The 25,219-nt window shown below is 56.2% G+C and overlaps 1 protein-coding gene across 1 annotated transcript; it reads left to right on the forward strand.

Moving 5' to 3' along the window:
• SLC27A4 (solute carrier family 27 member 4) lies at positions 1-25,219 on the forward strand. The gene is made up of 13 exons (XM_067542102.1): positions 1-285; positions 8,320-8,486; positions 9,337-9,731; positions 11,497-11,655; positions 12,265-12,334; positions 12,475-12,566; positions 13,230-13,339; positions 14,072-14,281; positions 14,781-14,907; positions 15,592-15,729; positions 16,343-16,507; positions 17,306-17,452; positions 18,506-25,219. Exons 2-13 carry the CDS (start codon positions 8,326-8,328, stop codon positions 18,661-18,663), a joined length of 1,932 nt encoding a protein of 643 aa, XP_067398203.1. The 5' UTR covers positions 1-285; positions 8,320-8,325; the 3' UTR covers positions 18,664-25,219.

Consider the following 25,219-nt stretch of genomic DNA (forward strand, 5'->3'; position numbering starts at 1 on the left):
GCGGCGGCGGGGAGCAGCCGGCCCAGGAGGAGCCCCCGGGCGCCGGCCTCTTGCAGCAGCAGCCGTGCTGGAGGCACCGCCCGCTCCGCGCCTGTGACAGCCGGGCGCCAGGTCCCCGCGGCGCGGCGCGGCTCGGCTCGGCTCGGCTCTCAGCCTGCGCCGGGGCAGGGCGATGCGGAGCTGACGGTCGCTGGCGGCGGGGCGGCAGCTGGCGCGCGGTGTCTGGAGCCGGAGCCGGTCCCGCCCGAGGCGGAGGGGAGCGGGCCGGGGCCTGGCGGCCAAGGGGTAAGCGCGGGAGCGGGGGCTCAGGCGAGGCGGGGTCACCGGGGGGGCTGGGACCGGGGCTGCCTCCCGGCGCTGCTGCCGCCTCAGCCCCTGGCCCGTCCACGTCCCCATCGCCGGGCGGGGGCCGGGCAGACGGAGGGACTGGCAGGCTTCCGGCTGCGGTGACCTTCTCCTCCCCTTGTTCGGTGCCGTGGCTGCCCCCCCCCTTCCCCGGTCCCCGCCGAGCGGCGCGCTGCCGGCTCAGCCGGGCGCAGGGACCCCGCCTCCGGGCCGGCTCCCCCCAGGCGGGCTGCTGCTGTCGGTGGGAAACCCGCTGCGGCGCGGCCCCTGGCTCTTTCCGGGGGGGCCGGGACGGGGCATGACTGAGCCGCTGTTTGCTGGGGGGCGACCATCGCTCTCCGGAAGCAGGGCGAGGGGGTTTAGGCTCCCTGCCGCGGCTGAGCAGCACCGGCCCGTGGGTGGTGCCAGAGGGGGATGCTGACAGGGGAGGGGACGTCGCTGTCCCATCTCATGGGTACATCTGTGGTTCTCAGCCTTCCCAGGGCGCTGTGCCCCTTCCAGGGGTCCGACGCCTGAGCCCCGCTGCCCCGGGCTGGGGTCTGAGCTCTGCCCCCCGGACTAAAGCATGAAACCCAGACAGTTATCCTACTTGCCACCTTCTAATGCCAACCCTGCACTTGCAACCCCCCCCCCCATAACTCGTCCCGTGATCCCCCAGGGGACGACTGCAACCTCCAGCTTGCGATGAGTTGAGGTACCCCCTGGGAGACCTGCCTACAACCACCGCCCTACATGACTGTCGTGCCCCTCTTGCTTTTAGCCCTCCGTGGCAATAGTGGAAAAGACGGAGGCTGCAGCTTTCCTTTCAAACTGCAAACTTGTCCTTGGGTAGGCGATCCGGCTGTGATGGCTCTGCTGCAGTTGGATCGTTTAGACCTGTGTCAGATGGCGGGGTCAGGAGGATTGCTAATGTGACAGCTTAGCAAGACGTAGCGCGCTCTAATTTCCTTGTGGTGAGCAGGGCTGCTGTGTCTCGGCTGGGTCGGAATGGACAGCCCCTTTCTGAAAGAAGCCAAGGGGAGGTGCAGGGTTTGACGTCTTCAAACAGAGCAGTGGCCAAAAGGGGGACAAAAGCCTGGGTCATGCATTGTATTTTTAGTTCAACCTCCACGTCGCCTTAAATGCAAGAGATGCTTTCGTGGTAGCACGAAATGGGGCCTCGTGTGGGTTGCTCCTGTTCATAGAGCACCCAAAGTGTGTGGGGCTCTCTGCAATCCAAATGGAAAGGCAAGTTTTTGCCTGGAATCACCTATAATTAGTTGCCAAAAAAATAAAAAATTCTGTCTCTCTGATGCTCATGGGTCCCATCCTGTCCTTGTCTGGTAGGCCATGAAGTGCTTCCTTGTACACTCACTGCCACTGATTTCCACACTCTCTTGCTTACGTTACTTTTATCAGAGAAGAGTGAATCTTTGATCTTCTGCATGTTTCTTTAACATAGTGCATCTGCAAGGCAGGCCCAGTTAAGCTCAATTCTCTCTTTTTATGACTCTGCTAGTGACCTTTGCACTTGGCTGGCTAATGTAAGAGATTTGATTGACACCATTATCCCAGCCCCTGACAAAGGAGCAGACGCAATGTAGGTAAGAATGTGGCTCAGTTGAGAGCTGGTAACAGGTGTCTGCAAACTGGCCCCTTTAATTAGATTCAGTAGAGAGAGAGGTCCAAATCTAGGGCCACATCAGCATTGGCTGCGGTCTCTGGGGTTGCCCTTGGTGACATTAGGACTGAGCCTTGCTCAAACTTTCTCCAGTTCTCTGACCTTTGCAGGCAGAGGGGTTTGTGTGTTCTGTAACCTGGGCCTCACTCAGCCTGCTTTGGAGGAGAATGTCTGTCTCAAAAGGAGTAGTGGGACTGGGAGAGTTTATTGAACCTGTACTTTGAGAGCCTCAACTGAAAGGTTCTCTGCATGTGTATATTATTTATACTGTTCTTATGTTCTTATGTGTTGCCCCTATCTGGGAGCGTTTAATAGGACCCATGATATCTGCTGTAGGTGTAGGAGAAAAGGGGAGATAAGAATGGCCATACTGGGGCAGACCAATGGTCCATCTAGCCCACTCTCCTGTCTTTTGACAGTGGCCAATGCTAGGTACTTCAGGGAATGAACAGAACAGGTAATCATCAAGTGATCCATCCCGTCGCCCATTCCTGGCTTCTGGCAAACAGCAATTGAGATGGGGTGACCAGATCTGCATGTAGTATTCAAGATGTGGGCATGCCAATGATTTATAAAGAGGCAATATCATATTTTCTGTCTTATCTATCCCTTTCCTAATGATTCCCAATATTCTATTAGCCTTTTTGACTGCCACTGCACATTGAGTGGACATTTTCAGAGAGCTATTCACAGTGACTCCAAAATTTCTTTCATGAGTTGTAACAGCTAATTTAGACCCCATCATTTTATATGTATAGTTGGGATTATGTTTTCCAATGTGCAGTACTTTGCATTTATCAACAGGAGGGATTTCTAGCAGGAGGGAATGCTGGAGGAGATGGAATGAGAGATGTGGGCATTGAGTGGAATGATAGAGAGCTATGCAAATGAAGAGAAGAAGCCTGAACTTAATGCAGTAGAAGAACAGAAGTCAGTGGAGAGGTTAAAGCATGGGGAAGACATGGCCAGGACTGTAGTCTTAGCAGCTGTATTTTAGCTGGTGTGGTTGGGAGAAAGGCATGGCATAGGAAGTGCTTGCATCTGAAATTCCCAGAGGATAGGCTGTCGTCTGGGTAGAGAAGAAGGGATGGATTTTTGAAGCTACTGCAAAGAAAGAGGCAGCAGGATTTGGTGAGGTTTAGGTGCCAGGGGAGGAGGGGAAATAGGAACCAGAGGCAGCCAGCACTGAAGTTGCGAGCTGGGGTGATGAGAAGAGTGCTAGCATTGCTGACGAGGAAGGGGCAGAGAAGGAAGGTGTAACAGGATGTGTGGAGTCAGGAGTTGACTCAGCACTCTGTCACTCACATCCCCACCAATAACATTACTTGGGACCTGCTTGAAAGACAGGCAGTTGGCAGAGGGTGCCAATTAGCTATCTCAGGATCTAACTGGGTGGAAGTGACCCCAACAGCTGGGACTGTATAAGCAGACAGGAAAGACTTGCCAGGGAAGAGTAGGGAATCTGAAGGCAGGTGGGCGGGCTAATACTGTAACACTACGTCAGAAGCAGGTGAGGGAAGCTGCCTACTGACTGTAAATAACACTCCAGCTGTGGCTTGATGAAGGGATATAATCAAGCTGGGTGGCGTTCAGAACACCGGAAGTGGTGGTGGTGATCTGTTACTGAGGCTGGACTGCCATGTGACGGAAGAGTTTGGAAGGAAAGATTGGCGCATGGGTGAGAACAATGAGATGAACTGAATTGTGAGCTCTCCTAGTAACCCGGCCACACCGTCACAGACCATTGGATTGTGCCCTTTCTGGCTGGGTGCTGACATGAAGCCTAGCAGGATACAAGATCCTGCTCAGATCTCCTTTGATGTTGGTGCATTGTTCCTGAGCTTGGCAATACAGCTCATGAAAGATGTGGAAGTTGGAGTCGCTCCAGGCAATTCAGGCTTCGCTGATACAGACGTGCACCGCTGGGGAAAGGAGGAGCAGTTTGCATCTCTTCCCTACCCTGGGGGGCAGATCCTCCAGGGAGGTGACATGTTGAATCCATGCAGCCCACAACTGACCTGACTCTATCCCCTCCCTGCCCCAGCTCGCTTTTGGGGCATCGGTGGCTGCCTGGATGCCCCACACAAAGGAAGGGGTTGCAAGCACCTTGCATAGCGGTAACCCGCTCCAACTTTGGGTGGCCCTTCCCACTCAGTGCACCACAATCCCATTGTTTTCCCTGTAAAAAATATCAGGACCACCAAGCCTGTCCTGCCCTGCTTTTGCTGGGGGCTCTTTGGGGGACTATTACCGGGTAGCTCTCACCCCCTTAATGGATAGGGGATAAGTGTCCCGAGGGGCACCGCAGCTAAATAAGTATTCATGAAGGCAAGCTAGCAGGAAAGTATTGGAATCTGCGTGGCTAATTGCCCCTTCCCTCCCAGCTGCTTGCCTCACTTGGTTCCTGGGCTGATACTTCTCACTGGCTCTTCAGTCTCCATAGGTCTCATCTGCACTAGAAAAACTAGGACCTGTAAATTGCCATCCGGACTGCCTTCCCCCTCCACCCTCCAGGGAGCCGAGTTACCGGCCCTAATTTTCCTCATGCCGGTGCAGCCGGACAAGACCTGAATTCCTAATGTAAAAATCAAGCAGGCGATAAAGCCCTGGTTGAGCAAAGCCTCCCAGGCCTCCGCTTTATTCCAGGAAGGAACAGAAATGGGCATAGGCCCAACATCTCAGCCTGTCTTCTTGGGAGCAGCTCCTGCACCTTTGATGCTTTGTGAGATTGCTGGGATGCCCTGAAGGGTTCCAGGAGGTGGGACTCAGGCTTTTTTTTGCTCCTGGCTGAGTGCTGCAATCCCAGCGCCTCTATATCTAATGATCTGACTCTCCCTTCTGCAGGAATATGGAATGACTTGGTTAAGTGTGTGTCCAGCCCAGTCTCTGCTTGTCACACAGCCAGCTTGGGGGTGGAACACCAAGTGCCTCCGAACCCAGGGGCCTGGCTGGAAAGGGACAGACGGACTGGGTGCTTGGGAGAACAGGGTGCCTGTGTCAGCACTGTGATCTGCATTAAATGCCAGTGTTTGCACGAGGCTTGTGAGTCTGATACCCATGGAGAGGGGCTAACTATGGCTCAGGGGAAGGCCCTGATTCTGCAGTGAAATCTACATGGGCAGACACCTGCATAGAGCTTCTTGGAAATCAGGAGGGCTCCCTGTGGACGCAGGGCTTTGCTCACATGGAGCAGCGTGCAGGAGTGGGGGCTTAGATGGGCCACTGAGAGCAATCATGAATAATGCTCCCCCCTGTAGATAAGCACCCCCATCTTTTCAAATGTGTTCATACAGCACCAAGCACAATAGGGCCCTGACCCCGATTGAGGCCTCTCAGAACTTCTGTAATACAAACACCCACCTACCTTATTTTCTTAGGTATCTGTGATGCTCCCCATTGTCCCCAAAGCACAGGGAGGTTCAGTGGAAGAGCCAGAAACAGAGTCCATGAGCTCTGCTTCTCCAGACCTTTCCCCAACAGAACCACTGAGTCACAACACAATGTGCAGTTAGTGACTGAAGCCAAACACACAGCAGGTCTCTGCCCAGGTGAAAGGCACGAGACAGACCCTGGAAATGTTCATTACAACCTAGTGTCTCTGGGAATGGATGTGTTCTGGGGAGCTTTCAGCAGCAGGTGGGTAAGAAGAGAGCTCGGAGGACGTTAGTATGGAGCAGGCATGGCTGGAAGTAGGGAGAGTCTGGGGTCCTTGAACTGGGGGAGGGATTGTGCACAACATTCTCAGGACATCTGAGTCCATGATCAGGTATGGGTGTTATAATAGCACCTAGGGGATCCAGTCAGCAACCAGGGCCTCATGTGCCTTGTCATTTCATAGGCATCTGAGATGCACATCAGGGCGTATGTCCCCTGGGTTAGATTCCTACATTAACAGCCTGTCTTCAATAAGCAGGGTATTCTCTGCGGCCCTCGGCACTGCTCTAGCTAACGTCAGAGGACAGGGAGCAGTGTGTGCTCTGGCCTGGAGCCCTGTCAAAGAGATGGTTTCCTTCAGGGAGCCCAAAAGCAGCCAAGCTCCCCTGTGTGTTTGGGGAGAGTGAATCCCAGGGGATGATTACACAGAGCATCCCTCCTGCCCCAGGGACCAGAGAACTGAAAGGGTCCTGGCCAGAGCTTGTAATTGTGAGGGGATCCCCTGCTGCCCCCATCACTGTGGGACCAAAGAGTTTGCCAGTCCAGCGACTTTAAATCCGTTTGCAAGAGTGAGTAGGAAATCATGCGTTAATTTCCTTCCCTTTCACCCCCTGCCTGTGTCAGGAAGCATGGGCCTTATCTGTGTGGCCTTGAGCTCGGGGGAGGTGTGGGAGATTAGCCTGTGGTTGCCTTCCCCACTTGATGCAGCAGCTGCTACTGGGAAGGATGATCCCTCTCTAGGTTGTTACCCTTGCGTGCCACTGCCAGCGGGAGCATCAGTCCAGTGGAGTGGCCTCCCCATCTGGCCTGGCTGCTGGTACGGGTGGGGAAGGTGGAGGTGCCAGAGGAGAGTCACAACTGACCTGTGAATCTGTGTATGGGAGAGTGTCTAGCATGTGGATTTACATGTGCGTGAGGCTGATTCCTGGCACTGCCCTGTGCCCCTTGGGATGAAGGCAGGAAGGCTATGAGGACACAGCTTTGTGGAGTGAGTGAGCCCCTAGCCCCAGTCGCTGCTCTGCTGCCCCCTGATGGCATGCATCTGGGACACGTGTCCTGATCATTTCCTCATGCTTGGGCACCTCGTATTTCCACCACTGGCCACGTTACCTGGGCTCTGCTTCCGAGATCTGGTGGCTGCACCTCCCAGTAGGCCAGGGGTTCTCAAACTGGGGGAGGCGAGCTGTCAGTGCCCGCACATGCCGGTAAGGGTGGTATGGCATTGGGGGGGGGGGCGGTTGGTCAGTCATCACAGCCTGAAATATTTTCAAAAGGGGGTCCCAGCAAAAAAAAAAAAAAAGCTTGAGAACCCCTGAACTAGGCTAAGCTAGGAAAGGGCATGATCGTGTGAGAACCTATAAACACGTTCAGAGCTCAAAGGGCTTAGTTCCTGTTTTCTGTCCTAGTTCCTTGTGTGTGGGTGGGTCGTTGGGTCGGTTTTTTTTAAAGTCTGTCAAAGGTGCATGCAAAGAATTATTTAGTAGGCCATGCGGTCAAGCACTTGGAGCCAGGGCGTGGGGTGCAGGATCAGCTGGCCCCATTGAGCCACCAACTTGCCAGGGGTCATCTGGAGAGTCGAATCAGCTTCGGTCATGGCAGAATTGGGTTAAAGTGAAAGCAGGAGACTCGGTATAATAGGAGGCTGACGCTGACCTTTCCTGGGTCTGTAGGTTTGAAATATAATACTTGTCCCTGATGCAGTGCTTTCCAGCCACCCTCTGACATCTGCACAATGGGCCCATGTATATTGTCCCCATTTTACAGCAGGGAAATTGAGGCAAGGAAGTGGTGTGACTTGTCCAAGGCCACTGAGAGAGCCACTGTGTCAGAGCTAGGATTAGACCTCTGTTTCCTGGTCTTGTGTTCAAGGTCCTGGTGCACAGATCTCTGATATCTCAGTATTTGTCAGTTTATGTCCTCATGTTCAGCTCCCCAAATGTGAAAGGTCATCGCTCCGGCAGGTGTAAATCAGCATAGCTCCGCTGGCTTGCCTGGATGTGATGTGAGCAGAGCCACGCCGACCCACGACTTGGCCCATTGGGTTTAACATGCAGTGCTGTGGAACAGAAATCTTCCTGGATCCTTATCTAGGAAATTTGGGATTCCTGCCCTTTTGCCCTCTCCCAGTTCCACCCTGTCTTCCCTTCTTCCCCCGTGAATTTCATTAGGATTCTAGTTCATGCCTGTTGCAGTGTGGCTGAGGTTATGGTCTCCGTCCCGGGGGACACCTACTCTGCTTCGAGCAGGATTAGACAGCATTGGCTCATCTCAAACCAGTAGATGGAGCCCCGTCTGCACCAGCTTGGTGAGCTGTGCTTGTGGTGACAGTGGCAGGAATCTCAGAAGGTACATGGCTAAGTGCAGGCCCAGCCAGAGGGCATGAGACACTGGCAGTTGTCGATTCAAACCATGCCTATCGGTAGCATGTGCTGCTGCCAGTCAGTTTACAGGGAAGCCCAGCTGGACGCCGTGTAGGGGCTGAGTAAGAGGAGCAGGATTTGGCCCATGTTGCACTTCCCAGTCCCACCTGGACACCTAGCAAGGCAGGTAAATTGCAGTTTCTTCGTCACTCCTAATCCAGGTTGGCATCTGCCTTGGAGTCGCCCAGGAAGCGTCGAAGGGAGAACCAGTGACTGATCTCCACTTTCTTTCTCCCATAGGCCAAGATGTTGCGGCTGGCTGCCCTCACCGGGCTTTTTGTGCTCTTCAGGCTAGTCCTGAAGCTCTCCTGGGTCCAGGTGATTCCTGCCCTCTTCATATTCTACTTGGGCTCTGGGGGATGGAAATACCTGCGCATCGTCTTCAAGACAATAAAGAGGGACATCACGTAAGTGTCCTAGCTGGAAATCTCCCTCTCTTTGCCCTGATTTGCATTAGGGTAACCCCCAGCACACCACATGGAACTGGGTAGGGGAAGCTGGTGGGGCAGCAAAGGTGGGGGAAGCAGCCAGCTGTGACTAGGGCAACACAGGGATGGGAGTGGAGAGCTGGCTTCTCTCTCCTGCGTGGCTCCCCTTGCCTACAGCTCAGCCCTGTGCTGAGGTTACTGAGGCAGCTTCATGGAGGAACAGAGTCCTTGCTAGGCTAAGGAGAGAGTCACTCTTGGGACACGAGATCTCTCTGGAAAGTCTCCCTGAGATAAGATTACAGCCGAGATCCTGAGTCTGGCAACTGTATTTGACCTTGAATTTTGCTCGGTCCCTAAAAATGCTGACTTGGCCATCGGGAGTCTGCATCCTGGACTTGGCTCTCTGAGCCGGGGTCAGGAAGACACGAAGCATGTACCCAGCTCAGGGACGAGCTGGCTTCTAGTCAGGAGTCATGGGGGCATGGCCTGTTGCAGAATATCTGCAGCCCCATAGCGGCAGGTCTGCTCTTTTAACTCATTTGGGGGTGGGGGGGCCATTTGTAACCCAGTTTGAGTGGAAGGGCTGGGTCCTAGCCCTGTCCCCGCTTCTTGGCTTGTGAGGTGTGATCAGTTTCTGGTTATAAGTGGTTTCTATGGAAAGCTCCCTCCGACCCATCCCGTAGACTGTGGGGACACTGCATCCCTGCTCCCTCCATGTCCTGCAGATCCCCTAAGTGATGGGAGAGAGACCCGTAGCATAGGCTTGGTCTGGTTGCATAGCCACCTTGTGGATCACTGCAGAGAATCCTCTGTCCGGTTTGGTTGGCAGCACTGGGCTGGTCCTGCTGAGGGTGAAGTGGCAGGTGTGGAGGCACGTCAAGAGGAAGAGCACCATCCCCAAGATCTTCCAGGAGACGGCCCGCAAGCATCCGGAGAAGACGGCGCTGATCTACCAAGGAACGGGCGAGAGCTGGACCTTCCGCCAGCTGGATGACTACTCCAGCCGGGTGGCCAACTACCTGTATGATCAGGGCTTCCGGTCCGGCGATGTCGTGGCCTTGTTCATGGAGTCCCGCAACCAGTACGTGGGCCTCTGGCTGGGGATGGCCAAGATTGGGGTGGAGGCGGCGCTCGTTAACTCCCACCTGCGCATGGAGGCCCTGCTGCACTGCATCAACATCTCCAACTCCAAGGCTGTGGTGTTCGGGACCGAGATGATGGAAGGTGAGAGGAGCGGGTAGGTCACGTCCCCAGATGTGTGCTGGAGTGTGGCAGGGTAGCAGGGCCTCCCAGCGCGCTGCTCCTTCCCCTCCCTCCGTCTTTGCTGGCTAGTGGGGCTCTGTAGTAAGAGTAGCCGTGGCTGTTTCTCCTACTGTGAATCCCTGAGCTGCCATGAAGGGGTGAGCGGGGTGATTCCAGTATGGCTGCTGAAATGAGACCCGCTGGCTCTGTTGCTGGAGGGTGAGACAGAGCTGGCCCTTGAGGAGCACGCGTGAAAGGTGAGGCTCCAAGAGGCTGCTCAGGAAGGGGTGAATTTTGGCTTAGTGGAGGGTGCGTGTCAACAGGGGCCAGGCAGCGGGACAGGTAGGGAGTAAAGGACTGTAACGTGTCACTGCTGTGAAAGCTGCTGAGCCAGGTTCTCTAATGCCAGGGTATCCAGGGGCGGGGGTTTGCCTCCATGAAAACAGGCATCTTCCTAGCAGCCTCCAGTTGTTCAGGAGATTGATCGCTGGCTATTAAGCTGCTTGTTCAAATCCAGCCCTGGTCAGGAGTGACTGAGGGTCCCATTCACCTCTGCAATGATGATATACCAGCATAAAGCAGGCCTTGAGAGCTGTTACCATCTGCTGGCTGTTTGGCCGCTTTGTGAAATGAGTTTTCTGGGTCTCAGCCCTGTCCCCAATGGACATGTGTCACTTAAACCATCATCCCAGTTGCGCCTTTGCAGAGAGACCCAACATCAAATAGGCAATGGAGAATGACGTCCCTTGTCCTGACAGTTGGTCCCTCTGGAGTAGGATGAGGCAGGCTGACAAGGCCGGGTGGGGGAAGCTAGCCCTGCCATGGCACCTGTACTGTGGATAAACTGAGGTCTGCTGCTTCCACTGAGCTCCCCCTGTCACTTGCATGGCTTCGCTGTCACAGCTGGGGGCTTGGTCACACAAGCGAGTCAGATCAGGAGACCAGACGAAAGCAAGCTCCCGTCATGGGGCTAGCTGTGGTGCTTGGCACATGTCGGTGCTGTTGCTCTCTTCTCCCGGGGCAGGACTTCCCATTGGCTAGGAGTGCTTCTCCCCTGGTCGCTGGCAGCCCCCGGGTCCCCAGTTCTCCAGGCCACTTTGCAGTTCGGCTCCATCTTCGCGTGCCTTTGTCAGGGGGGCAGGAACAATTTTTATGGTAAGGGCGCCGAAAGCCATTGCACGGAACTGCACACTGTGTCTGAAGGAAGCCAGCATTCGGCGGCGGCTGTTACTCCATGCCAGGGGGTGTCGCCAGTTCCAGCGTTCCTGGCCTTCAGCCACTAGCTCCCAACTCGGTGTTGTCAGCAAACATCCGCGGTGTCGAATTCTCACCTGAGAGGCACCTGGCTGGGGGCGGAGCCGGGAACGGGAGTTTCTGGTTTTCTTTTTTAATGGGACCCGACGGGGTCCTGGGCCGTGGCCAGCAAGAACTGTCCAGTCATGGAGACCGACGGATGCCTCCCTGTTGTGGTGGCTGCCTGAAAGTGCTCTGTGGACAGCCTGAGTGTCGCTGCTCTAGACCCTAGACTGAAGCAGCCTCGGGGAAGCGAGTTCCTGAGCTAGTTGCCCTCTCAGACTGGGGAGAAGGCGGACCTGGGCGGGGGCCGGGTAGGGGTGTAATGTCAGCTGGGGTGAGTGGGGGGAGGGCTTTGTAAACCTTGCCACCTCTCTCCCTGGGCACCTGGATCTGAATGTCTCGTAGGTGTCCTCTCTCTGATCTCCCGTTCTGTGCTCTCCTTTCTTCCCAGCCATGCAGGAGATACAGCCCTCCCTGGGGAAATCTATTCGTCTCTTCTGCTCCGGGGAGTGGAATCCAGAATCTGCCCCACCAGGCACCGAGCACCTGGACCCCCTCCTGGAGACGGCTCCTCGGCACCTGCCAAGCCCCCCAAAGAAGGGCTTCCTAGGTACCTCCCATGTTGTGAGGTGTGGCGAACGAGGGTGGGTTATTGAGCCTCTGGCAAACAAAGGAAGGGTCTGTGTGCTGTTCCCATGTGTCATCCGGTGATAGCAATGGATAATCCTGGGGGGTGAACGGTTCCTCTGATGCAGGTTCACCTGGGGTGAAACAAATCCAGCCATGTGTGCTGCCCCTGCAAGCAGCAGGGAGGTGGAGCGAGCGTAACTCCCCAGCCTGCTGACGTGTGACTCTCCTGCACCAGCCTCGGGAAGCTGTTGCTTAACACTAGTGTGCTGTTGTGCAAGCCGGGCTCCGCGCTCCTGCACTGACCTCGCTGGAGGTCTCCCATCGAAGTATCTAGCCTGCCTGAACCTGCTTAGTTCAGTGAAGACCCCCGTGCACTCTTGGTGCGGTACAAATCGCAAGAGAGGCTTGGGCGAGCTGACTTGACAACAGCCTGAGCGGGGAGGCTGTGGCCAGTGGGTGTTCAGTAGCCTGGCTTGTTTCAGTACGCGGCCCTCCTGGCTCCTTGGGGAACAGTGAGAGGCAGCTGGGGCTTGTGAGGTGCTGATGTGACGCTGAATCCACTCTCTGCCCCACCCCGCTTGCCCTCCAGATAAACTCTTCTACATCTACACCTCCGGCACGACGGGGATGCCCAAAGCAGCCATCGTAGTCAATTGCAGGTAAGGGGGGGCTGTGCGGGGGCAGGCCATTGCAGGGTGCCAGGGAATGGGGGTGGGATCTGGACCCCGCAAGCTGCGGAGGGCTCTGCTGGGCTGTCGCTCTGGCATGGCCACTGAGGCGCCCGCTTCTCCTGCCCCAGGTACTACCGCATGGCATCCCTGGTGTATTACGGATTCCGCATGAGGCCAGAGGACGTGATGTACGACTGCCTCCCTCTCTACCACGCGGCAGGTATCTGAGCCCTCTGCATGCGCTGAGCCCGGCCCACGCCTCTGTAGCCCGTCTCCTGGCCCACGCCGTCGGCAGTCTCGCAGTCCGGGGGCCGCAGCAGTGACCTTCGTTATGTAACTGCCAGCCGCTGTGTGCTGAGGAGGGGCTTGTCCGGCTCCCCTGGATCGGTGTGAGGGATGGGGGTCTGCACAAGTCCCATGGTAGCCACCTGGCGGCATGGTTAGATCAGGAAACTGGTAGACTGGACCCCTGGGGCCTGTTTCTGACTCTTCACTGGCCCCGTGTGACCTTGGGCAAGGCGTTGCCTGGCTCTGTGCCTCAGTTTCCCCATATATAAACCGGGTAACTATGCTCGCCTTCCTCTGTAAGCTGCTTGGAGACCCAAGAGGTGGTATTGAGGGGTCCCATCAGCACCACTAATGATGGTGACTTTGGGGAACAGACACCTGCCCACTGAGAACCTACCTGAGTCCCTCCAGCTCCCCTCACACAGGCCATCAAACAGCCCTGGGATGGAAACACTTTCCAGTCCCTGCTGGATCCTGGGCTGGATTCACACCAGATGCTTCAAGTCCCCAGGCAGCCCGTCCCATTTTTGGTCTCCGCCCACCTCCCCGGAGGGGCTGGAGTTAATGGTTTCCCCTGTGCTCCCGTCTCTCCCAGGTAACATTGTCGGGGTTGGCCAGTGCCTCCTCCAGGGGATGACTGTGGTGATCCGCAAGAAGTTCTCAGCCTCTCACTTCTGGACCGACTGTGTGAAGTACAACTGTACGGTGAGGCGCTGGGGGCGCAGGGACCTCATGGCAGGTGGGGGCGGGGAGGAGGGCTGGCCAAGGAACCCTGAGAATCGGCACCTTGCTGAGAAGCCTGGCTGTTGGCAGCGGGGGCCTTGGAGGGCTGTGCATGGAGGCAGTGGCTGGCTGTTTGCTGTGGAGATGCCTGTAATGGCAGCAGGGCCCAGTGCTCGGCTCCTCTGATGGACGATCACTTTCTGTGTCTTCTTATTTTGTATTGCAATAGTGCCTGGGTGCCCCAGTCACGGACCAGGCACCTGCTGTGCTAGGTGCTGTACAAACACCGAACAAAAGTGGTCCCTGCCGCAAGGAGCTTACCATCCAAGTAGTTCCCCGGCCTTTCCTTGTTCCTGCTCTTCATTGTTTAGTGCTTTGGAGGGCAGCCAGGGCGTTGTCGTCTGCGAGCAAAACAGGGAATGCCAGACCAGTTATTCCACCATAGGACGAGGCAGCTAGTTGGTGGGAGGGACAGAATTGGCAAGCAGGACTCCTGGGTTCCATTCTTGTCTCTTCCACTGACTCATTGGGTGTCCTTGGGGAAATCTCTTCCCTGGACTGTGCCTCAGTTTCCCTGTCTGTACAGCGGGGCTGCTAACACCAGCCTGTCTCCTGGGGGCTTGTGGGGGTTGATGCTGCTCAGGTGCTCTGAGCTCCCTGGGTGAAGGGTGCCGCGGAAGGGCACAGTGTGCCATTCTCCCTTCCCTTCTGCAGATTGTCCAGTACATCGGGGAGATCTGTCGCTACCTCCTGAACCAGCCGTACCAGGAGGTGGAGCGGCGGCACCACGTGCGCATGGCGCTGGGGAACGGGCTGCGGATGTCCATCTGGCAGGAATTCATCTCCCGCTTCAGGATCCCCCAAATCGCCGAGTTCTACGGCGCCACCGAGTGCAACTGCAGTCTGGGCAACTTCGACAACAACGTACGGCCCCCTCTGCTGCCTCCGTCCTGCCTGTTGCTGCAGCGTCTCCCGCTCCCGCTGCCCCGTCCTTCCCCCCCTGGCGGCCGAGGGTGACCGTGAGGTCTCGGGCAGACGAGTGGCCTCGGTGCTCCTGGCGGGATGGTTCATGCGCTCCGTGCCCTGAACGCTGCCAGAACTGGCCATGTCAAGGATCCAGGGGTGGGAGCAGATGGGAGGGACGAGGAGGAGAGAGACTGAGCTGAGTAAGCATTCCCAGCGGCCCCTCTGTGGGGCAAGTGAGAGGGCCTCTCTTCTGATGTTGGCAGGGAGCCCTGTGTGACATGGGAAGGCCCCGAGTGCACAGGCAGCAGACTGTCTGGTCTCTGGGGTGGGACAGATCCAGCATGTGCCGGGCAATCCCTTGGGCTGGAAGGCAGGACTATAGGTGGGAAGTGAGTTTGGGGGGCAGAGAAATTTCCAGCTGCCATCGGGCTACGTCTCTGAGTTTTCTCTCTTCCAGGTTGGTTCCTGTGGCTTCAACAGCAGGATCCTGCCTGGGATTTACCCCATCACCTTGGTGAGGGTGGACGAAGAGACCATGGAGCTGATCCGGGGGCCGGATGGACTCTGCATCCCCTGTAAACCAGGTGACAGAGGATGGGGTGATGTGGGGAGCAGCCTCTGTCTATTCCAATGTCCCTCTGTCCAGCGCTGCAGGACCCTGAACTAGAGACATGATTGTGATTAGCTGCACAGGAGTTTTGATGCGCATCAGAAGCATCCTCTGCTGTCATTGGAAACTGTTCCCCCTTCTGGTAAAGGGGACGTGGCTGTCTCCAGTTCCGTAGTGACTGAACATTGTTAGCAACCCCTGGCTGTTGGGTGTCATGTGTGAAGTGAGTGTGGTGGTTCTCAGCCCAGTTCCCACGTTGCTGCAGTCACTGTCACAGCTGGCACTCCCTGGCCATCCTGGGGGCAGCTTCAATGGAGAGCCCAGGGACTGAATGGGCCCTGGAGACAGGGTAGAGAGAGGAGCTCAGTCGGAGGTGCCTTCAGGTGAAGTTGAGCCACATAGGGAGGGCAGCATGGGGGAAGCTTGCTGAGCCCATTCTCAGGATAAACAGGACACGGGTGTCCAATCTGACCCGTTAGCACTGAGATGTTTACACTGGAGAGCCCCTGCGTCCTCTAAAGCATCTCCTCCTCCCATGCTCCAGCCTGCACCGAGACGGCGTGTGCGTCGTGCAGAGCCGGCCATCTCTGCATAACCTTGTCTCTGAGCCAGCAAAATGGCAGGGACTGAGCATGTCCCCCACCCTCTCTGCCCGCAGGGGAGCCGGGACAGCTGGTAGGACGCATCATCCAGAGCGACCCTCTGCTGCACTTCGATGGGTACCTGAACCAGTCAGCCACCAGCAAGAAGATCGCCCATGACGTGTTCACCAGGGGGGACTCGGCATATCTAACCGGTGAGGGCCCTTCTCTCCTGGCTGCAGGGCATGCGCTCCCAGAGGAGGGGGGTGCAGTTGACAGGTTAATTTGGTGTCCAGGGTCCCTTTGCTGTCCCCAGTTGTACCTGGTGATCTCGCTCAATCACCCTCAGCCCTTCCACAGCCTCCCAGCTGGCAGCTCGAACCGCTTTGCAGAGGAAAATGAAGAATCCCAGCCCCTTCCCTGAGCCGAGAATTGGTTCAGGATTGTTATCCTGAGAGGAAGTGACTTGTCCAAGGTCACCCAGTGAATCCAGGGGCAGGGCTTGGTACGTCGTTAAGCCCAGGCTGTTGCTTGATCACGCTTCCTTCTACTGCGCCGCACAGCCCAAGTGTCAGGACTCCTGGGCTCTATTCCCAGCTCTGCCCACGGCTCCCAGCAGGCAGGTCACTTCCCCTCTCTGTGGCCCAAGACCCCAGCTGTTGAGTGGAGCTGGCAATCATGACCCGGCTCGGGGTGCGGGATTGTGGGCCTGACAGTCGTGCGGCGCTCAGAGAGCCCTGGGCGGGGGACACTTTAGAAGAGCAGAGGGTTACGGTGGCTCCGACCATGGGAGCCTGCAGGCCCCTCTGATTCCTCTGGCTCCCCCAGGAGACGTGCTGGTGATGGACGAGTATGGCTACATGTACTTCCGGGATCGCACTGGGGACACCTTCCGTTGGAAGGGCGAGAACGTCTCCACTACGGAGGTGGAGGGGACTCTGAGCCGCATCCTCAGCATGGCAGACGTTGTCGTCTACGGGGTGGAAGTGCCAGGTAATCTGGGCTGAGGGGGGCTGGTCTTTCACCCCTTTGGCACTCAGGGCCTTGGCCGTGGCCTCCATCCTGCGAGTTTTATTGTTTCTCCTGCTGAACGGAAGAGGAAGGAGCCAAGGTCAGGACTGGGGTGCAGAATCTCCCGTCTTTAGGCTGGGAGGGGGGGGCGTGAAATTGTTTAGGTGAGTTTCTGTCTTGTTAACACAGATTCAGGGTCTGCACCTTCCCAGCTGTGTGCCTGGGGCCATCAGCGATGCCTGCCCAGCGAGTGTCAAACGCAGCCGTTTTGGTTTGCCTGGGTGTAAGTGCCAACACAAGGTGCAGGGCAGAGCTGGCCCCGCTCTCTGATCGTGGGCGTTAACTCGGCCGAAGGCAGCTTGAATGGGAGGTGGTGGTCACTGGTATCCTGGCTTGTAGGGCAGTGGCATTCGGCCAACGTCACACTCGATGGTAGGGGAGCAGTGCGGAGAGCCTTGGACTGACCTGGGTGTGTGTTCAAGCCTGGGACCAATGCTGGGGACACTGGCAAGAGGGTCACTGTTGTGGTGTACGTGTGTGGTGCTGTACGATGGAGACTGGATGTGTGTCATCATTTAAGGTGAGCCGTGGGGCTGCGTGTGTGTTGTCTCTAGCTCTTAAACACGTAAAGGCCTGGTGTGTTCCAGAGCCTTCCGGGTTATCTGTCTGGTTGTGGGCTTCTGTGGAGATGCCTTTGTGTGTCGTGTCTATCTTTAGTGTGAGTGTGAAAGAGATGGCACTAATCCCTCCTCCTGTGTGCATCCCCTTCCTGTCTTCCAGGCACTGAGGGGAAGGCAGGGATGGCAGCCATTGCTGACCCCAAGAATTCCTGTAACCTGGAGAGCTTTGCCAATGAGCTGAGGAAGGCCCTGCCCTTGTACGCTCGGCCCGTCTTCCTGCGAGTGCTGCCAGAAGTCCACAAGACAAGTGAGCCTGCCACGGCTGGTGGCCCAGCTTTATCTTTCCTTTTTCGTGGACAAAAAGCCGGGGGTGTTGTCCGGGCTGCCGGAAAGGAGCGGTGCTTAGTGGCTGGAGTAGGGGAGACGTGAAGTCAGGCTTCTGTTCCTGACTGTCCCCGATTGCCTGTGTGATCTCAGGCGAGTCACGTCACCGGTCCATGCCACAGCTTTCCCGTCTGTAAAATGGGGGGAGTGTAGCTGACGTAAGGCGGGGGACTTGGGTGGCTTGATTATCCGAGTGCTTTGGGAGGGCAATGGGACGGCGAAGCCTGGCTGGTTACCAAGTCTGCTTTTCTTCTGCTTTTTCGCTCCCTCCACACATGCCGCGGCGGCACTGGGGCGTGTTACGCCTATGTACGCTGGTGACCTTGCGAAGGTGGGGGGCCCTGACTCTTGGATGGCCTGGCCCTGCTGGTTGGCCGACTGTCTCTTTAAACAGGGTTGTGGGTAGTGGAGCTCTAGCGTGGGGGACGGGGGCGGATGTCTGAGCTTTCCGAGGGGGCCTGCTCTGCGGCGCGGGCTGGCTGGCAGAACGAGAGCCCCTCTGCGCTGGAGAACGGTGCTGGGGTAACTCCTGCGCCCGCTCCGTGTGGTGCAGTGTCCGCCTCTAGTGGTGGCTGGGCCACATCACAGAGGCTGCTGCAGGCTTAGCAACCTCTAGCAAACACCAGGCTTTGAGCTCAGGCAGTAGAGAGACGCTGTGAGATGGAGAGGCCCTCGATTCAACCCCTGACGCTAACCGCCCACCCCAGGGTGTGGCCTCGCCCTAGAATCCTGCTAGCCCGGGTTATGTCAGCTAGTCCCATTTCAGCCACGCTGTGCGAAGGCTCTTACAAGGGCTGGATGGGCTGCTTCCCTCCTTGCGGGAATACACAGGGGCCCCAAGTGGTGCCAGGTTTGATTTCCAAAGAGGAGGCACCTGTTGAGAGAGTGGAGGGGAGACGCAGGGAGCAGCTGTGATGTCCACAGGCCATCTTCCTTCCCCTCCGCTGCCCCTAATCCCTTGCTGCTTCCACCCCAGGCACCTACAAGTTCCAGAAGACGGAGCTGCGCAGGGAGGGATTTGACCCCACCGTGGTGAAGGACAGGCTGTACTTCCTGGACCCCAGACAAGGCTGCTACCTCCCACTGGACGTGGAGGCGTTCAGCAGGATCCAGTCAGCACAGCAGAAGCTGTAACGGGCGAGGCTCTGCAAGTCGCCTCTCGAATCCCTCTGCTGTGTCAGGAGAGGGTGGGCATTGGGAAGGAAAGGGTTAAAGGATGGCACGCTAGGGCTTTTCTTTCATGAGTTGTACAGATCCAGATGGGTGTGTTTGGCAGGGGAGTTACATACCAAAGTATCGAATCATTACGGCTTTATTTTCTACTTCAGACAGTGAGTGTGGGGTCTTCCATTCATCTATAGCCGGGGGCGTGGGACCTTCGCCAGGCCAAGTTGGCAGAGATCAGGGGTGCCCACTTTCCACGGGCCCCCATTTCCCTGCCTTTGTTTATGGCTCTCCCTCGCGGTCCTGCTGATGCTGCGGACTCTGAAAGCGGCAGATGGCAGAAGTGCCTCCCGCAGGCCCGAGGGAGGCTGGGGTGCTGGCCCTCCCCCAGAGCAGCCAGGCGGAGGTGAGCTTTGCACCCAGCAGGCTGGGGGTCATCATGCAAGGTCCAAAGCCTTGCCCCCGTTGCGGTTCACTGTTGAAGTATTGCAACTTTGTGGGAGTGGGGTGGGGAGAGCACGGGAGGTGTTGTGGGGCTCAGAGGAGAGCAGGGCAAGTCTCTCTGCCATGCCTCATTCTTTCCAGGGGATGATTTTTTTCTATTTTCATGATCATATTTTTTGTCTTAATTTATTGCAATTTTTTTTAAATCTGCCCCAGGTTTGTGTGCTGGGTGGTGGGGCGTCCTGCTGCTTAGAATATCCTTCTTTCTCTCTCACATGGGAACATCCCCCTTCAGTGGGGCCTAGTTCTTCCCTTCCAGAAGTTAGGGCACAATATCTGCAGGCAGTCAATGTCCAGGAGCGGGAGGGGACTGGAGCTGTGACCTTGTGGGATTGCGCCCCCCCATGTGGCTGCTCTGAGCTGGAGCGTACGCCCCTGGTGAGGGGGCGCAGTGCGGCTGATCTGGTGTCATGGTACCCGCCAACCTGGCGGAGCGTCGCGTCGCGTCACCTCACTGTTATAAAGACCCAGCCCATTAATCGCCCGGCTTCTATTTTCTTTGAGGTGGTGAGCACCTGCAAACCCTTGTGCTCGCCACCTCGGAAAATCCAGCTGTGCATGTTTGTAGTGCAGCCCCTTAGCTGCATCTGAGTCTGTGTGATCCTGCAGGAGGGCTAGATGAGGTAGCGGGAAAGATCTGTTCAGGGAAAAGCCCGTGTAGTTTTATTTACACTGTGGCAGGGTAAGTCCTGAGAACAGCGTCTCTGTATGTCTGTCTGTCAGCACAGTCGGGGTAGGCATCTGCTTCCTTGGATATGCTTGGGCAGGTCCACGCCTGCCCCTTCAACCTGTGCTGCCCTCAGGGCTCAACCACAGCAGGAGCGATTTGGATTTTCCCAGGCGCTGCTCGCTCTCCTTGGGGTCAACCCTGCTGCTGTCGCGAGGGGCGGTGAGAGGGCGGGGTTGGAAACTGGCCCAAGAAAGCAATTTACTCTGACCAGAGAACTGTCTCGTCGCTCCCCTTCTCAGCAATGTCCTTGGGAAGGAGGAGACAGTTCTTACGTGGGGCAGGATGTGAAGAGCCAGGCTGCCCAGGAGGTGTGTTTGCACCCATGATGCCCATGCTTGAATGAAGGAACCTGATTCTTGCTCGCATATTCCCGTGACTGGCTCCCCAGTGCTTCCCCTGGCCAAGCTCGAACATGGGACCCTCTGCTCCAAAACCCCCCGTCTCTGTGATGTGAGCCACAGGAGACTCTTCAGCTCCAGCAGTTGTATTATTAGGGTGTGTAGCTATGGCCTTCAACCAGCCACTGTTGGGGCAGTGACAAAACACCACTGTAGTGTGAGGAGAGATGGGTTTGCAGACAGTGCAGGCACCACAAGGCGCCCCCGTGGGTGTGACCACGCTACAGAAGAAGATGGGGCTTTTACTACATAATAACTTATGCGGTAACCAGGGTCTATCTTCACTGTACAGCTAACCTGGGTGATTGGCACCCAGCTCTGGGCACTCAGGTTAGCCTAGCTTGGCTGTGAGCATCCCCACAGCAAAGCCCTGTCCCCCTTGGTGTGTACTTGCTGTTTCCATGTTCACCCAGGTGTGGCTGGGGCCTCGCCCATGGTTTTTTGTGCTGACATGATGTGCTGGGATTTTTTTCACAGTTAACTGTGGGAGAATATGCCTGTCCTGAAGGGGGCGTGGTGGGAAGGCATTGGTGGGCAACCAGCATGGGAGTGATTTTTGTCTGTGTCCTTACTGAAACGTGGGTGGGTTCCAGCTCGAGTTAAAGCAGAGCACTGGCTCTCACCTTCCCCCCCGGCCCAGTCCACTAGCCTGGCTTAAAGCACATTTTCATGTTAGCAGGTCCAGGAAACAGCTAAACCTAGGCTCCTGCAGGTAACAGGTGTGAAAGAAACGTCTCTCTTCCTAGCGCACCCAGGGCTGCTGAGTCAGCCCTCAGCATTCGCTGCAGTGCATTGTTTTAAGGAAAACAGTTGTTCAGGGGCCCTGCCGGAATAAGCAGTGCTGTCCCTGCAGAGCGCTTTCCAGGCCAACGCTATGCGAGGGCCCTCCACAGCAAATGACTCCTCTACACACAGGATCAGCGGTAGAGCATGGGCGGGCGGGCGGGTCAGAGAGAGCCCAGGCTGGTCGCTTCATTCTATTTGACTACAACGACCCCTGTCCTTGCTGAGGGAGGAGAGAGCGTATTCCATAATTGTGTCCTTCAGTCACTGCTATGAGACTAAATGGTGCCTGAGAGCAGTGGGGAAGAGGAGGGGAGACAGGCCCACAAGCTCTGCACCCCCTCCATGCTGCCTGGGCTACCCCCGTGTTTAGTCCTCTGCTTTGGTGGAGAAGAGCAAAGGAAGGCAGATTTTTCTCGCCGAGCACCGCCATGTAACCAAAGGAGCCCTTGCTTGCTCTGAGTATCATGGGGTGCGGGGGCCCTTGGATGTTCTGCTGAGGAGGGCTATGGCAATGGATGATGGAAAGAAGCTGCTGCTTCGCAGAGCTTTGAACATGGGCCATTTTCCCCTGTGGCACCCGGCACCCTCTGGCTGGGGCAGAGCTGACTGTGATGATGAATGAAACAGCTGATGGCAAGGGGCCAGGCAACCTGCCCATGCTCCTCTCCGCATCTGCCGCCCACTCATGTTCATGGGACTCTGACTTCAGGGCAGGGCCAGGCCTCAGCCAGGAGAAGCCCAGCCTTCAGAGCCAAATGTTGCCGAATACACCAGTTCCACAGGTGCCCAGTTGTTATACGAGGCAGGCTGGGGGTTGAACGACTCCCTGCCAGGAAGGGAACACGTGGCAGGCCGCCCTCCAGAGCAGAAGCCAAGCTGAGCCCCTCAACATTGCCTGCAGGGGAGCAGCTGCCCCACAGAAGTAGTTCCCTGCATGCATGGCCGGGTGTGTTTGTCCTGGGCAGTGGGGTCCCTTTCTCTGCTCTGCGAGACAACTCTCCCCCTCTGGCTAAACCAGACTGTTTCTCTGTACCCGTCTCGTCCCTCCCTCTCGCCTGTCAGAACGAATCCGTCCAGCAGCCAAACGTGTTTGTTTTCCCTGCGCTGACTCTCGTTATTTCAACATCTACTCAGGAAAGGGCTGGTCTGGGGCGGTGCGATGAGGTGGCAGCCCCCAGGACTCTCTACGATCAGCTCAGCGTGGAGGAGGAGGAGGAGCGGGAATTCGCTTTCAGGTCCTCTGATGCTATTTCAGTGTCATACGACCTCTTCTGTTTCCACATGTTGAAGCTAGTGACTTGCATGTCCTGCTGTGAAATAAAAACGTGGGGTCGTTGTGGCCGCTAGCAGAGGATTTCAAATTCTCTTGCTCTTGAATTTTAGGCTGGTGGGGTATGGCCTATTTCACACCCTTGGACTGCAGGCCTGGAAACCTGAAATTGAAGCTCACGTCGGCCTTCATCATCACTAAGATTTACCCCATCCAGCTGCAAAAAAAGGAAGAAACTTTCAGCTAACCTTGGATTGTATTAGGGCTGTGGCAGACAAGAGAAGGGAGGGCTGATGGTTCAATTGGAGCCTGGTATTTTTAGCTCTGCTGGTGATTCAGTGCGAGAGCCTGGGCAAGTCACTGCCCCTTGCTGTGCCTCAGTTTCCCCATCTGGAAAATGAGCTTAATACCTGTTGTTGGGCATTACATTATGAATGGTTGTAAAGCACTTCGAAATCCCTGAGAGAGAGATACAGAGACAGGTGCAAAGTATTTATTATTACAGGCAATTTTTCATTTATAGAGAAGTAAACACCCAGTAGACCCTAAAATTATTAAGGTTGCAAAGCTGAGCATTCACACGGAAGGAAATGCCAGAATTACAGTTGTCTGTTGGCCCTTTTGTGTGTGTACATTAATTACATGATCATTTGATTTTCCCACAGTACTCCTGCCGCACTGCAATCCCCCCCCATCAGACTGGTATCAGTCTCTGCCTCTCCATCACCATCTACTGCCTCCCGCTTGTCATCCCTGCCCTATTTCTCCTTCTGAATCCCTTTCCCTGTCTCTTTGTCCAGCCACTCCCAGTATCTGCTTCCCCCAATGCCCAGGCTCCTTTTCCCAATCTACTCTCTCCCCCTGGCATAGATCCAGCTCTTTACTTCTCTACATTTGAACCTGGCAATTTCCTCTTCCAGAGTGTGTGTCGAGCAGGCCAGGCCATGGAGCGGGGCGGGGGGGGAAGGCAGGCTCTGTGCTCTCAGTTCAGGTGCCTGGACTCTGACCTGGTCCCAGCAGAGCATGCAGAAACCCAAAGCTGCAATTACAGGGGAAAGTCCTGCTGAGCCCTGGGCTGGAGCATGGGAGGCATGTGGAATCTTTAGCTGCTAAAATGGAGGACGTCTCTACCAAGCATGTGCAAACGACTGATTTTCAAAGACTTAGAACTGGGCCATATTTGGGTAGGTTTTCACAAGGACAGCAAATGGCAGATCCCTGATATCTCCCTCCTCCCCAGCCCTTCCCACCTCCTGTTTCTAGGCAGGGTGGCACTATAGTGTCTCAAAGACAAAGTCATCACCACCTTTTAACATGGACAAAACAATGTATTTTTCCCTAGTCTTGTTCTCGGAAACGTCTGGACCGTGTTTTTGGCTGAAATTTTCCAAAATAATCATCATTAATAATTCAGCCTGAAGCAAACACGTGGAATGGAAAATAAACTGAAAACTGGGATTTACGAGGGGCAGTGTTGGGCAACCTTATTAAGAGGCAGTCTGACCAGCCCTACCTACAATAATGGCCCTAGAAACCATCTGCATTCTATAAAGACTCAACCCCACAAAGTCCCCATTTGTGTTCTCCCCATCGCTTCCCCATCTCCCATCTGCTGTTTTGCTATTTAGGGTTTTCACCAGGCCGCAAACAGAAATCTGGTCTGAGGAGGAAATGTTTTCCTTGCAGCGCTTGCTTTGTTATTGTAGGATTGCCAATGACTGGTGTCATTCCTTCCTCTTCCAAACCCATGTAGGGGTCGAGCCCTGCCCCCCAGGTGGTCAGAGCCTTGCAGAAGGGCAGGTGGGGCTGGATTTGGAATTCTTCAGGGGGTGACTGGATAGGATTTTAGGGAGGGGAAGGAATGAAGCTGGTGGATGAACCCCTGACCAGCTACATCAACTCTTCCTCTCTAGGCAGGAGCACTGCAGGTGCTATGGGGACTACCTTAGCCCAGAGACAACCATGAGGGGCTCTGTGGAGGAAGAGTCTTCGTTCTAGGGGTGCGACCTCCACAATGCAAAAAAACTGGCCAGTGGCTTCTCCCCACCCCCAGCAAAAATGAGGAAATTCAGCCATCGAGAAATAGAAGCCTCCCTACTACCGTCCCCTCCCAGGAGACCCTTCCTCTCCCAAGTCGCTCCTTACCCCCTCCCTGCTTGCACACAGTGGGTTTTTCCCACTTCCTGGGGCTGAGCGGAGCAGCCACCATTTTGAAGGTCAGGCGTGCGGAGCAGGAGCCGCCGGGGGCCACACTGGCCACATTCCCGCCTCCCAGCCATGTGCTGCGTGTGCGCGCGGTGGTTACACGATGGCTGTGCGCATCTTACAGAGGGCATCTTGCTCCCAGGTGAAAAGCCCCCCAGCACTTGGCCCGTTTTCTGCGGCAAACACCAAGACAGGACCGGCCAGGCCGGTGAAAAACTGGCCGGGTGGCAGCTGGCCGTCACTCCCGTGTTCACCCATGAGCTCCCCAGGGCCCAGCCTGCCTCCTCCACTCGATGCTGGCAGCAGGAGCTGAGCCTGGAAGAATTACCTGGATTTTGCCCACAGAAGGGAAGGGAGCAAACTGGGGGGCCTGTTTCCCCTTCAGTTTCCATCTCCCTTGTAGCTGCTGCTGTACGTGCCAGGGAGGCCGTTGTCACACAGCAGGATGCGTCCAGAGACTGGGCCAACTGGGGGGGTCCTTTCAACCTCTGCTTCTCCTTGGGTGTGAACTCAGTGCAGCTCCTACAGCTGCCAGTGGAGGGCGTGCTGAGCACGGCTAACACACACCGGCTCCATAGGGCCTGCGGTACTGGTTTGTGTGTGCTCTGCTGGAATTTCAGGTTCAGCCCCCGT

This window comes from Emydura macquarii, unplaced genomic scaffold (genome assembly GCF_026122565.2).
Source record: "Emydura macquarii macquarii isolate MOO-44397 ecotype Brisbane River unplaced genomic scaffold, CSIRO-AGI_Emac_v2 contig_691, whole genome shotgun sequence".
In the NCBI taxonomy this organism is placed as follows: Eukaryota; Metazoa; Chordata; order Testudines; family Chelidae; genus Emydura; species Emydura macquarii.